Raw genomic sequence first — 14,159 nt, forward strand, 5'->3', positions numbered from 1 at the left:
TCCTCTGTTTCATGGATGGCGCTTGCAAAATTAACCGGATACTAATTATATATATATATATATATATATATATATATATATATATATATATATATATATATATATATACTCTGCAAATATTAGACACGGTATATACAGCAGACAGTACACATACTTCCTGTTTTGAAAAAAATGGTCGACAAAATAGTCAGGGTAAGCGTTTCTGCAGTTATGGAAGTAAACCAATTGTAATACATAATTCCAATCAGCACTCTGGTCTACAGGGGGATTCCGGCTGCTATCCTGCCCCACACACACAGGTTTGCCTGTGAGGAGGATACCGGGCAGGGACCCGCTGAGGCTTCTTGGAATACCGTAAGGTGTAGGTAGAGCTGCTGGATGGTAAGGAGCACGGACGCGCGTGCCCGTGACACCAGTGCACGCGCTCTCCCTGCCCATTCGCCGGAATCCCCCAGTCACCTATTCCGCACAGCGGGATCAGCATCCGGGTACTGTGCTGCCGAAAAGGGCCATTCAGAGAGCGGCGAGGTCTTCACTTGTCCCCAGTCATGGAGAAGGGTAGTCGCTGGCCGAACACCTGATCGTACACACAGAGCAGCGTACAGTGTAAGACGAGCCTGAGGCCGGCTGTGGGGCGAGGAGAGAGGGCCGTCTGTGCGTTTCATGGAAGGAGGAAGAGACGGCGCCTGAGTCCATCACTAGCAGATCACCTACCCTCGGTCCTGACCATGCATCTGCACCAGGTGCTGACCGGAGCCGTCAACCCCGGAGATAACTGCTACTCGGTGGGCAGTGTCAATGACATCCCTTTTACGGTAGGAGATTCCGGGGAGAGGAAGGGTTTCCTGGACGATGCATGATCCTGATGGTCATATTATCCCTATGTTATCAGAATTGTGCGGGGTGGTGTTATCCCGACGCTGGCCTGGGGTTACCACTGTGCCATCTCTTGCTGAGGTTAAATAAGGCACTAATAATGATAATAATAATGTCAGTAAGTGTCCACTGACTACAGCAGTGACCGGGGACACACCAGGGGCTTGTGCTGCAGGCTTACTTCAGTAATGAACGGGTCTGAGATGTGCTCAGTCATGAGTAGAGTATCGCTAGAGAGGGGGCAGGGCAGACATGATCATATCTGCAGAGGCATTGTACTGGGAACAGGTAGATAACCCCCCAGAGTCTCCAGCCTAGAGATTGTGTTGGAGTCTTTCCCTAAAGGAAGGGATTAAGTTTTCCAACCATTGACCCCTGTGATAAGAGGATGCTTTGCAGGAGAAAACGTAATTTATTAGGCTTTGTTTTTAACTCTACCCTGTCTTGCATTCCTAAGAGATTATTGTCACTTGAATACATACAGTGAGAAGGCAGGAGGTTGTATGTATTACCAGTAACATTTGTGGAGAAAAAGGTTAAAAGGATGATCAAGAATAAAATGTGTAAACATTAATATTTTTTTATAAGGTGCCACAAAAGGTCCGCAGTGCCGCACATGACATTTACAGTAGTATACAATAAATAGCAAGGATTCATACCACATAACATAATACATGCAAAACAAGCAAGACGAAGAACAGACATCTAGTAATTAAATAATACACAGGTAACTCGGTATTGGAGATCAAATTATTTGCAGGACATTGAGTGAGAGTGATGGTAATGTCCAATGTGAAGTAGGCTTGGGCTAATGAAAACATGGCTAGGGAAGCAGGCCTAGAGGTACAGAGGGTGATGGAATAGTAGAAGGAGAACGCAAGTAAAGAGTGAGCTAGTCCATTTGCGCAGTTTCACCAAGACGATTTTTGGAGCAGAAATTTGCACAGGCTTAGGGAAGCAGTTTGTTAGAGTGAGGGTGGACCTTGCAGACTATGTAGAAGGACACATCTGTGCACCTAGTTTTAAATTTCCTAATTCCTGTAAGGGTACCAATTTTGTTCCTTAAAAAAAATCTTCACCCACAATTTGCAGCCAAATGTAATAAAGACAGTCCTGAAGACTCATTACTCTGATTATTAATTTCAATGTGATATTTACACTTTTGCACAGCAGACCACTGGAGATTTTTCTGCATAAAAAAAGTGCGGAGAGGGCTCTTTTCTAGGGGGTTTCCTTGTTTTGCAAAACTAATCTCTGAGTCATTAAGGAGAGCAAAGGCAAAAAAATAAATAAAAAATTGATCTTGGGCAAACCATGTTACAAAACAAGGGATGCAAATTAGTTTATTACTTTGCACATACAGAAAATACTGTTTTGTTTTGGGGTTTTTTTCATTTTAAATTTATCTCCCTCCAATGCAACATGGTTTTGCCAAGGTACAAAGTTATTCCCTTTTTTTATGCTTTGCTCTCCTTAATGACTCAGGACATCTATGTTCACTCTGCAAAAGCAGTTGAAATTGGCATCATGTCTTATCCTATACTTTTAATGCATTTTGACTACAACAGCAAAGCAAAGCCTACCAACATGCTACACATAATTTTGATGCCCCCTCCCTATTATAATTGAAGACATGTCTATGGAGGAGTGCAGTGTGCGCGCTTTGTAAATAACATTCACTGTGTGTTTAATGCCCAAATATTACATTGAGTAAGCTAATTTTGTTTAAGTAATCCAAGTGCCTTCATAGCTAATGCACATGATTAGTTGCTGAAGCAACAATTTTCTAGATACGCCACATCTGGTTTACTTAAAGTTGGTTTTATATTTTACAAACTGGTGGCATTATTCATGATGGATACAGCATGTATTATTTTACAATGCACTGCTTCTCCTATCAGTTCAAATGTTAGAGGAAAATGTTTTCTGCAGCGGGACCTCTATTTGATGCACTGCAGTACTGCAGACATCACAGCATATATATAAGGTGTAACGGTGAATGCAGTAGTGTAGATTAAATATTTATTTCAAAAAGTCTGGCACAATGTTGAGAAGCATTCTATATCATTTATTATGTTTATGTTAATTTGACAGGTGCAAATGTATAACTAGCAATGCTACATACATTCTTGTTTATAAATAGACATGAATTACATGATGGTCCTTATCTTTTCTAAGTAATCTAAAAAATATAATGCTTTTATTTTAATCATGAAATTTTCATCCTTCTTAGATCTTGACAAATGCTAAAGGGTTTAGGTTCAACAATTGTATATGCTGGATTTGCCATAAATGACACAGAACGATTTACTATGAATTTCTTAAACTATTAAACGCAAGATTTCTATGCCTACAGCTGGTTACCCACTTGGGTCACATCAAACACCTGTGATGTTTACATATGTGGGGCCTGATTCATTAAGGATCTTAACTTGTGAAACTTCTTATTTCAGTCTCCTGGACAAAACCATGTTACAATGCAAGGGGTGTAAATTAGTTTTCTGTTTTGCACATAAGTTAAATAATGACTGTTTTTTTCATGTAGCGCACGAATACTTGATGGCTTATTTGTACACTGAAATTTAAAGTTGATATTTGTGTGCTACATGAAAAAACAGTCAGTATTTAACTTATGTGCAAAACAGAAAACTAATTTACACCCCTTGCATTGTAACATGGTTTTGTCCAGGAGACTGAAATAAGAAGTTTCTCAAATTAAGATCCTTAATGAATCAGGCCCGTGATCTTCGGGGGTCAGCAGAGGATGCTCAATGGAAGGCAATGTGTTCACTTGTAGTGGAAGCAAGTAAATGGAGCATGCAGTGTCCAAAAAATGGAAATTTAAATGTTCCCAACCATAAGTGCAAATGATGGGTTCCATCCCCATATCCATTTACATGTTTTTGCTAGCATTTATTTTAATGGGTAAGGGGCCTAAACTGTCTTGTCTCATACATACATTTATTTATTAATATAATAGGTTAAGTTTATATATGGAAACTTTCTGTAATTAAGCAAACAAATTGTTAAGCAGAGACTTGTCATCAGGTAATGGAAGCCTGTTGAATGTATATTGCCTTCTTAGCAGCTGTATATTTTCAACCAGGTAAATGTAATGAACTTTACAAAAAAAATCTTTTAGAATTGATATAAAATGTTTATGCTGAGAAGTGCAGAGTGGAAGTATTTATTTAATCAATGGTGAGCAACACAAAAGGACCATGAGTGGGCTGCACATTACGTCTGTGGAAAAACCATCAAGTCACATTATGGGAACAGAGCACTAGCATTAATTGTTCATCTAGTCCAAACAGTAGGCTATTCTATGCTAGGCTAGACAAGTTGGTTAAGAGACCTGCTTATATTCCTGTATTAAATGTATTGCACTGTCACTGTGATATCAGAATCCGTAAAAAGAGAACCAAAAAAAAGGAAATTACTGTGGTCCTAATGGCAGTATGCAAATGCTCCCCAATTCATGGCTATTGACTGAAATTGACTTAAAGGACACCTGTCACCTACAGTGGAAGCAGCCATTTGTGGGTTCAACTAATATTTATGAGCAGGTGACCTATCGGTTTACTGGAAACCTTAGACATCATTGAGGTACTTCATTACCAATTTTCATTAGTTCCTTATTTGATTTGAATGGCTGCTTGCACATTCAGTATTAGACATATGCTATTTAGGTTTCAAGGACACTGCATAAAACTAAAATATAGTTAGCAGACGGCTATGGTAGCTTGTGTATACATTCATCTATTGAACATAATCCAAGAGATGTCTTGCAAACTGTTTGGCCCAACACAGAACAATTGGATATGTGCAACTTGGGTGTTCTATTACGTGACAATAATTGAACTTCTGATGATGGTAACTGCGAACTGTAGGTTATACATACATGGATATATAACAGCAGTGTTCTCCCCAGTACCTTTTTCCTGGGTGCTCCACTCAGCTGTTTTTACTTGCCACCTGGCTCTTGGAGCCCAACAGAGTCTTAATATAATAGAATAAACCATTGTTTTAATAGGCACTGTTTGAGCACTACAGCCAGCAGTGTGTAATAGACCACTGACCACCAGTCCTGGAAAGTGTGGTTTGCAATAATTGCCAACATTTTTCAATATATTGTAAAGTATTACACTGCTCCCACCTGGCTACTTCTTAATGCCACCCGGCTGGCAAAGTTTTCTTGAGAGAACACTGAACAAGCATATGTAGGTTATCAAATATGTCAGGTTTTGGAACCATTAACATATATTTTATGGATGCGGGGTTGTTACATATATTTGTCACCGAGCTCATCATATGAATTACCGCTTATTAAAAAATTGCATGAATATGTTGGAAGAATGTGAAATTTAAAGCCAAGTTGCAGATGCTATGAATAACTTTAATATGAATTATATTTGAGTAAGTGTATACTTTGGAGCAACTATTAAAAATGATTCTAAGATGTGTGGACCAGGTTTGTGCATTCGATTTATTCTGCTTTTCAATGTTACCACAAAAAGCAAACCTTTTTTTTTTTTTTTTTTTTTTAACTTCGTCCCATATACTCTACTAAGTATACTTAGCTGCATTCTTTTCTTTCTGATTCGATGTATGTCTTTGTTGTAATTTCTTTTTTGGAGTAATCTTGTTCTATCCTGAGCACTCCTATATAATACTCCAAACATTACCCCCCAGTCTCCACATCTGTTATATATGTTACAGTTGTTGATCACCCCCCACTCCTTGGTTCTCTGTACACACTGTCCTGCTGTGCTTTCTCACATGCTGAATAAAGCTGTCCACTTTTAGAACGAACTGGCCTTTCGGTTTGTCCAGTGAACCGAGTGATCTCTGACAGAATAGGCCATACACGTACACACACAATAATATGAACGATTCAGCAATTTGATCCAGCACTTGGACTGAATAGGCTGTGTAGACGACAACATTAGCATGTTTGGATGTTGACCACATACATGATCAAATGTAGTCATAATCCCACCACATTTACAGTCTATTCTGACTGTCGTATGATGATAAATCCTTATCAAATATTCATCGGGCTCAGTAGCCTTTTGGGGCACATATATACTGTGATTTGTGGCAGAATTGCATGTGCAGACTAGACATTGACTTGTGCACAATAATTTTTGCTGCAGTTGTTTTGTTATAATGCATACTGATTATCATCTAGGATATAATCACTCCACTTTGCACTGGCCAAGGCTTAAAATTGCATTAGCTTAACCTTTTAATTTGTACTTCTCGAGTATGATTGTTAAAACACCACTGTTAACTAGCAATTGTTTATTTTATTTAAATCCATGCATCCGTTCACATTTACCTGCAAATCCTCTTCTGGCACTTTAATAGACTTCATATACAAATATCTTGGGAACACAAGCTTTCCCTTGACTCTGATAGAGCCTATGTTTTGGATTTCTTACTTCCCATACAGGTCCAGAACAATAATTCCCAAATGATCCTCTTTTGTCTTGCCCTCTTCCATGTAAGTTTCATTTTTGAACTCGTCTTTTGCATCCGCTCCCTAGAAGAGTCAGGAACATTACACACTTTAACTTCCACCCAACATTGCAGGACATGTTTAAAATTAATATCTAGTGAAAATTGTTAAAAAAAATTAGGTACGACTTTTATGAGTGACTAATTTCTATGATGCCGTTGTCTGAGCAGGGCACATCATATACCAAATTAAAGGTGTTAGTCTGTAGATTTGCAGAAAAATGGCATTGTAATAGGTTGCATTGTTTTGAAATTATTTTACAAAACATCTTCCCTTCATTTACAACAATGCAATACCATTGCCCTCTGGAAAATGTGAAAGCTGGCAATACCCCTGTGCACCTGCTGGATGACCTGGAACATGTGACCTGCTGGGTGGTCTGGAAACTGACAGTTATTTGCAGCCACATGTATTGGCGTGTCTTGCGGGGACCATGCCCAGCAATGTAACTTTGATGGAAGATGTTTTACATATATTGTAGTGTATAAAGAAATTCTTTAGTTCCTTTCATATAGTGATTAATAATATAGTAATTTATTCTTATACTGTGTTGTTAAAATTTCTACATGTAATGTAGTGTATAAAAAAGTTAATAAAGTAATTTAGTCATTACATTTCAATTTTTTTTAAGGCAGTTACCACCGAGTTTCTCTAGTTTAAAAAAAAGAAAGAGAAACACATTTCATTATTGTACAAAATAGGCACACACATAGTAATAGTGAATGCCTGATGTCCAGGTGGGGATTTTTAACCTCTCCATTTATAGATGTCATGCAGCATTTTTAGCAGTTTATCTACATTAATTTTCTTACATTATTTTCAGCAGATTTTGAGAAACCTTGCCTAAAACTGTGCATTATGCTCCACACATCTCCGGTGATATTGCAGGTGCATTGATAGATTGGCCTGATTATGCCCTAAAAATGATCGGATTGGATAATTTTTCTGCATGCTTAAAAATCTGGTAGACCAATGACTGCACTAACAGTCTCCCATGTTATCAGGTCATTTGGCCATTGACACCATACAGCTGGATATGTCCAGTTTGGACTCCCGTGGACATTCATTATTCGGACACCATTTAGAATAAGAAAGTGGGGGGAAGGGGAGCGCTCTCAAATAAATACTGCAGCACCTCTAAAAATAAACTTGGTATAATTTAACGAAGGAGGGCGCAAAAATGATTTACACAGACTAATGATGTAATGTTTGATTAAGTTTATAGCTCTTTCCAGATAATTAAAAGTTGCCAAATCGATTAGGAAATTCCAAAAAAACCATCAGCATAAAGGAGAAAAAAACGATCTTACCCTATATGACCCTGATCACTGGTCCCGGGACTCGATCCAATTTATTTTCTTCCTTAACTCTCACAGTCAGCACTGGATGGACTTGTTGTGAGATTTAAAGTTACTCCAGAAAATCTAAAACAGATACTGACCAATAGCTACATTCCACTACAAAAGGAAAAATCATCAACTAATGACTCTAATGGCTTTTATCACTGTCTTAATTGTAAGGCGTGTAGAGATTTAAATATGTCTCAAACAAAAGCCACCACTACTTTTAAATCAACTTCAAATGGGAAATTATTTAACATAAAACAGCATATTACCTGCAATACGCAGGGAGTTGTTTATATGTTGGAATGTGAATGTGGTGTTCAATACATAGGAAGGACTCAACGCACTCTAAAAATAAGAATTGCGGAGCATCTATACAATATTAAAAGAAAATTGAATACTCACAGCGTTCCCAACCATTTTTCCAACAACTCCACATGTAACCCTAACAAACTTAAATTTTTAGGAATACAGAAAGTAAACCAATATTGGAGAGGTGGAGATTATACATCAAACATCTCACGCCAAGAAACCAAGTGGATTTATATGGTTAAAACTTTGATACCATATGGTTTAAATAGTGACTTCGATTTGGGGTCATTTTTAAAGATCTAATTTTAATCACGCATATTTAAAATTATCTCTTATTTTAATATTAATAACATTTTGGTATAATATGTTATTATTTTAATCAATAAAAATCTTAAGAATGTCAAAATAGTGCCCAACCAATTGGGACTTAGCAGGTTCTTTATAAGACCTTCTCCATCTACCCCACAACATCCTTGAAAAAGTCCAATAACGGATGAAACGCGTTGGATTAACTTAGACTCAATTCAGCCGCCGTAGTCTGCATTACATCATCCTGCCTGCTGTGTGCGGCGGGACGTTTTGGCTATCAGAACGCTGAAAATAATAATAGGATTTTACCACAACAACCTGTCCGGATTGCGTCTGGAGTAACTTTAAATCTCACAACAAGTCCATCCAGTGCTGACTGTGAGAGTTAAGGAAGAAAATAAATTGGATCGAGTCCCGGGACCAGTGATCAGGGTCATATAGGGTAAGATCGTTTTTTTCTCCTTTATGCTGATGGTTTTTTTGGAATTTCCTAATCGATTTGGCAACTTTTAATTATCTGGAAAGAGCTATAAACTTAATCAAACATTACATCATTAGTCTGTGTAAATCATTTTTGCGCCCTCCTTCGTTAAATTATTCGGACACCATTGCAGAACTGGCCTGTGTGTGTCCATACAGTTTTTGCTAAAATTGTTTACATAGTTACAACTAGTAGTTTCCTTTTTCACTTAATTTGTGCAGCCATCCAACAACATAAGTAATTCAATAACCAGACCTTGCAGTAGACCTGTAGTATTCCTGGACAGTAATTCATTTAATTAGGTTGTTGGGTGGCCCCACCAATTTGCTGATGTGAACGGCAAGTTAATTAAAATGACGCTTTTACAGGTCCACTTGTGCGGAAAGTTGGGAATTCTGGCCATGTTTGGCTTAAATAACTTGCAAAATCATAAGTTTTAAATGGGCAAGGGAAAGCCACTCTGCTCCCCAAGAAGACTTGTGCATAAATGTAATGTTAAAATGTAAAAGTTACATTGCAATCATCCTGCAAGGGGAATTCATTTCCCCCTGAATTCCCACCGCGTTAAAACTATTACCGTTATTACGGTAGTTTTAACCCAGCTTTCTGCTTGCAGCTCAGGAAGCTGCGAGCAAAAAGCCGTCATTGAAACTACCGTAATAACGGTACTAAAACGCATTATTACCGTAATAACAGTAATAATGCGCTGGCTGCATTACTTGTACTCTTAATGCGGCCAATTGAATTCCCCCCTGTGTCTCACTACTGTTTCCTTCACTTGTGTCTGGAGCCCCTGGACTGAATACCACGGCTCTCCCCCACCCTTGTTGTTTTGACCTTTTGCCCCTTTTCTTTTCCCTCTATTTCTCTATCTTCTTTTTTCTCCCTCTTTCACTTTCTCCAATTGCAGTATTGATCATGCATAACTTTGTTTGCATCTCTTGATGTCTCACATATATGTATATTTTCTATCCCTTACTCCTCCAAGTAATACCTTTTTCATGTATGTCTGGCTGAATTGTTCATTTTATAAGCTGTTATACTGTATTTGCCTTTGTAAAACTCAATGCAAATGTTTATTTAACAATGTAGAATAGCTGGACAGAAATTATCTTTGAAATTGCTGACATTTCTAACAGAATACTTCTGGGGGTCTTTAGTCAAACAAGTGCCAGAATGAGATTGTTGTCGGATGAAAAGTGTAACACCACATCTACGTTGAAAAAGAAACAAATAAAACAAAAAAGATAAAAGAACAAAATGGGAAATATATTTTTTGCTTTCACTGTACATTAATGCATGACACATGACAGCAAAGTGGCCATAGGTTTTTGATCAGCTTTGTGCACAATTAGAGCATTGTTCCCCTCACATAGGGATACATGGACCAGCATGCTGCATTTCTGGTGCATTCACCATCCTGTGTGATTGTACCACAAGGACTCATTCACATCTTGACGTTGAATTTATCACTTGGTTTAAACCATGTTTTTAACAGGTTAACAGCACATTTAAGATACGTTAAATGGATCCAGCTTGATCCAGTGTTTCCTCCCACTTTCTAAATAAACTGAATAAAATAATCGATGCTCCAGACCAATCATGAACAGACAAAATTGAATATAAAGTTAAATACTATTAAGCAAAAAGTCCTCTAATAATGAACATAGTGTATATTACATACATCTGTATACACACATTATTCAATTAACATTAAAATTATTATTTGATCTCGGATATCTTTCAAAATACATTGTTAATTATCAGATGACTTTTTGATCAGTACGGTCTGTGTCATAATTCAGTTGGTCTGTTCATGATTGGGCTCAATCATTGATAATTCAGTTTTTTACATACTGCCTTCTATAGGGTATCAGAGCTGCACTGTCACACCCACCCCCAAACTAAACTTAGGAGCGCTGTTCCCTAAACCATTGTATCTGTCTTGGTTATTTTACCGTTTCCGTATTTATCCAAATTTTTGAGATTACGTTGTACTCCAACTTCCTGGCTGCCTGTCATAAGAGAGAGAAAGTGATGGGAGCAGCGGCTGGATTTGATTTTCTTGATTATAATATATGATTAGCCAAATGGATCAAACATTTGTTATAATTGTTGCATTAGTCCAGGAGCAAAACAGAGCATCGCCCGATCAAATAGCAATATTAGGGTAAAGATACAGCGTTTCTGAACTAGCCTCCCATGCTACTGATCTGCTTTCAAAAGTGCAGCGCAGGTGCTTCTTCTGAGCATGCATGGGGCTGGCACATGTGCTTTAAAAACCGATTTGGGCCTCCAAGCCACATACCAGTTGCACCTCCTGCAGTGACACTTAAGAGAACCAGCATGGGTCAGTTTCAGCTCTTTTATAGGGGATTAAGGATACATGTTTTAATTTGCCACCTAGCAAACTTTTTTTATTTTTAATTACAGGTTGTCCTGGCCAGTTATATGGTATAATGTACTTTTGGGATATTCACCAATTAATAGTGTGTCCTACATAACCCTAATGCTTAAAACGCAGCATGTGGCCTCCATAATTTTGTATAGTCAAGGGATGATTTAATTTCGAGAACATTATGTCTCACAAGCTCAATTCAATTGGAGTTCCAAAGGTACAGGGACTGCCATTTGTCAGACAGTCAGTGACCAAATGGCCTCATTCAGCAGGCAGTATCAGAAAATGTAATTGTGCTAAAATGACACGTGTTTGGATAGGATTGATACAGCGAGGCAGAAAATGTATTTCAATATAAAATCTATTTTTGACAAGTGTGATGATTAAGAGTATTGCATTTTTTGTTTTGTGTTTTGTTTTTTATCCATTTACTGTATATGTGTATGTATATGTGTATTTTAATACACTGGAACCAAATCAACTGTGTGGAAAAAAAAAAAAGTAAATATTGTTAAAAACTCTTTTGATACCTTTCTTTAGTCATCATTATCGTCATCATCAAATGTGCAATGTTCTTTAGTTGTATTCGATCTTTCTGTAGCAAAATATCATTGTTTTTCATAATGTAGCTTTCATGTTTACTACCACTGCAAACATTAGTTTATCAATGTACCGAACACGTTTTTTTACATGCAGTTTGATTGTTGGCATCCGCATAAGGTTTAGAAACCATAAAATAACAATCATACAATCACAGTTTGTGAAAACAGTTGCATACAAGGGTTTACTCATTTAACACCACCATGTGGTGATGGGTATACATGTCATTGATGTGGATATATTTGATAGATATCCAGGTGGAAAGAATGTGTAGCTTGGGAATGTGTTGGTGGTTGTGAATGTTGTATGACACAGTTATACTGTGATAAGGGTGCTAGAGCTGTATGACTTCAATGTAAGATTGTATGGTGTGCATAAGCGACTTTCTTATAGGTACAACTAATTAAAAAGGTAAGGTAATAATCCTGAACATAAACCTCTTTTGGTTCATCTACGCAATTAGATTAATGGCCCAAAACATTGCTTTTAATTTTTAGCAGTTGGGGCAGCTATAGTTGTCTAGCTTGCAGATGCCTCTTGTTTGGATTTGTTGAAATTGCCCTTGCTTGAAATACCATTTTCCACAGTCTAATGCATGGATTACTTCACAATCGGTGGGATGATATCATCATCATCATTTATTTATATAACACCAACATATTCCGCAGCGCTTTACAATTGGGGACAAACATAGTAAACTAATAAACAAACTGGGTAAAACAGAGAAAGAGGTGAGAAGTGCTCGCAAGCTTACAATATATGTATCTTCTCAATGTTCCTATTTATGCTCTATTTTGTCATTGGTTGCATCAAAGTTGCTGTGTGTCCTAAAAAGAAAATGCACTTTTTAAACATCATAAAAGTTACTATTTGTTTTTTTTTTGTTTTTTTTAACTTGTTGTACCATGCAAGCTTTTAGGAACAAGAGCTCCTTGGAATGGAAGGACATCTTTAGCTTTGATTACACTGACCAACTTTTCACAGTTTTTTTTTTTTTTTTTTTTTTTGTAGGTTCAGCTCTCTTGAAGTTGTCTTTTATTGGACACCATCTCACTTTCATCTTGGTCAATAAATCATTACTATTGGCAAAAAATCCTAGGGATCAATTATTTATTCATTGTTTTATTGTGTTAAAAAGACTGCCCGTGTTGTGCTGTAGACATTTTTATAATCCTTATTAAAGAAAATACATACAATATGTAGCTCTAGATATAAGTAGTTTGTAGCTAATACAATGTAAATGTTTAGCAAAGATAATGTGAATTCAGTATAAAGTTTCTTTAACCTACTTTAAGTAATGAGGCACCATGAATAAAATGTCTAATTTCAGGGAAAAGTTTTCAAACAGGAAATATAAAATGATGGTTGACAGCTTCCAATTTACTCCCCAGTGTTGTACAGTTGAGATCAAACACAATTCTAAAATGAGTAGTAAAACAAGACTGGGTATTACCAAACATACAAAGATTCAAGAGCTTCTTACTCCGAAGCACTAGACCATCTGAAATAGCAGCACTTGCAGGTCACTAGGAGTGATTTACATGAAATGCTTATCAAAATGTGAGCATAGAGGAAACATTAGTGCGTTTGTATTCCGAGTCCTTATCCAGCCAGGTGCAATCTTTTGCAATCCTTTAGTATCTGAAATGCTCAGTGTAGTAAGCTTACTAACCAAGAGTGACATGCACACAGGAATCCAAATCCCCATTATTAAATCTTATCTTAAACACTGAGCTCTTCACTGGCTCAAGCGACAGGATCACTTTCCAATTTGGATACACATTTGGCAGGTCAAATTGAACAGATCCATCCTTCAGCACTTGGGCTGATCGACTGGATCACTTAGGAGCATGTTAGTGCAGTTTGCAGTTGATTACACACACAGGCCAACAGCAGTTAAAGCTGTATGCACTGATATCAGTCCAACTTGTTAATATATATGCAATTGTGTCCAGTTTATGTCCGTTACTGCTTGTGATGCATCTTCTGAACCCTGCCAATATAGTTTGCATCACCGTTTCGTATCTGAGTGAATCTCCAGTGATGTTATTTTGGGGTTCTGTAGTTTAACCAGATTTCTCAATATGTCTCTAATAAGCGGAACACGTGGGCTGATCCTGTCACTTGTCCCACACATCTGGGTCACACTGTGTCTGTGAGTGTCCTTGGCAGATGACTGTACACACTGGTTATAGGTGTTATTTGCATGCTGGATTTTTGGGCATTTTTGAAAATGATCCAATGCTTAACGTTGCCATATTCACAGTTTTATTTTTCTAATATCTTAAATTCAGCAAATAGTTATTGTGAATTAAAATG

At 37.4% G+C, this 14,159-nt stretch overlaps 1 protein-coding gene across 3 annotated transcripts in view; it reads left to right on the plus strand.

The window, feature by feature from the left end:
- Positions 1-405: 405 nt before the first annotated feature.
- DMXL2 (Dmx like 2) overlaps positions 406-14,159 on the plus strand; it is a 104,798-nt gene continuing 91,044 nt past the window's right edge. The window contains exon 1 of one of the 3 annotated variants that reach the window (XR_012691264.1): positions 406-815. Coding sequence is in view for 2 of the 3 variants with exons in the window: in XM_075207987.1 (XP_075064088.1) it covers positions 729-815 (87 nt within the window). In the remaining variant the exon portion in view is untranslated. The remainder of the gene's footprint in view (positions 816-14,159) is intronic. The other 2 variants (XM_075207987.1, XM_075207988.1) reach the window with 2 other exon arrangements.

Source organism: Mixophyes fleayi, chromosome 4, assembly GCF_038048845.1.
Source record: "Mixophyes fleayi isolate aMixFle1 chromosome 4, aMixFle1.hap1, whole genome shotgun sequence".
NCBI classification, from domain to species: Eukaryota; Metazoa; Chordata; class Amphibia; order Anura; family Limnodynastidae; genus Mixophyes; species Mixophyes fleayi.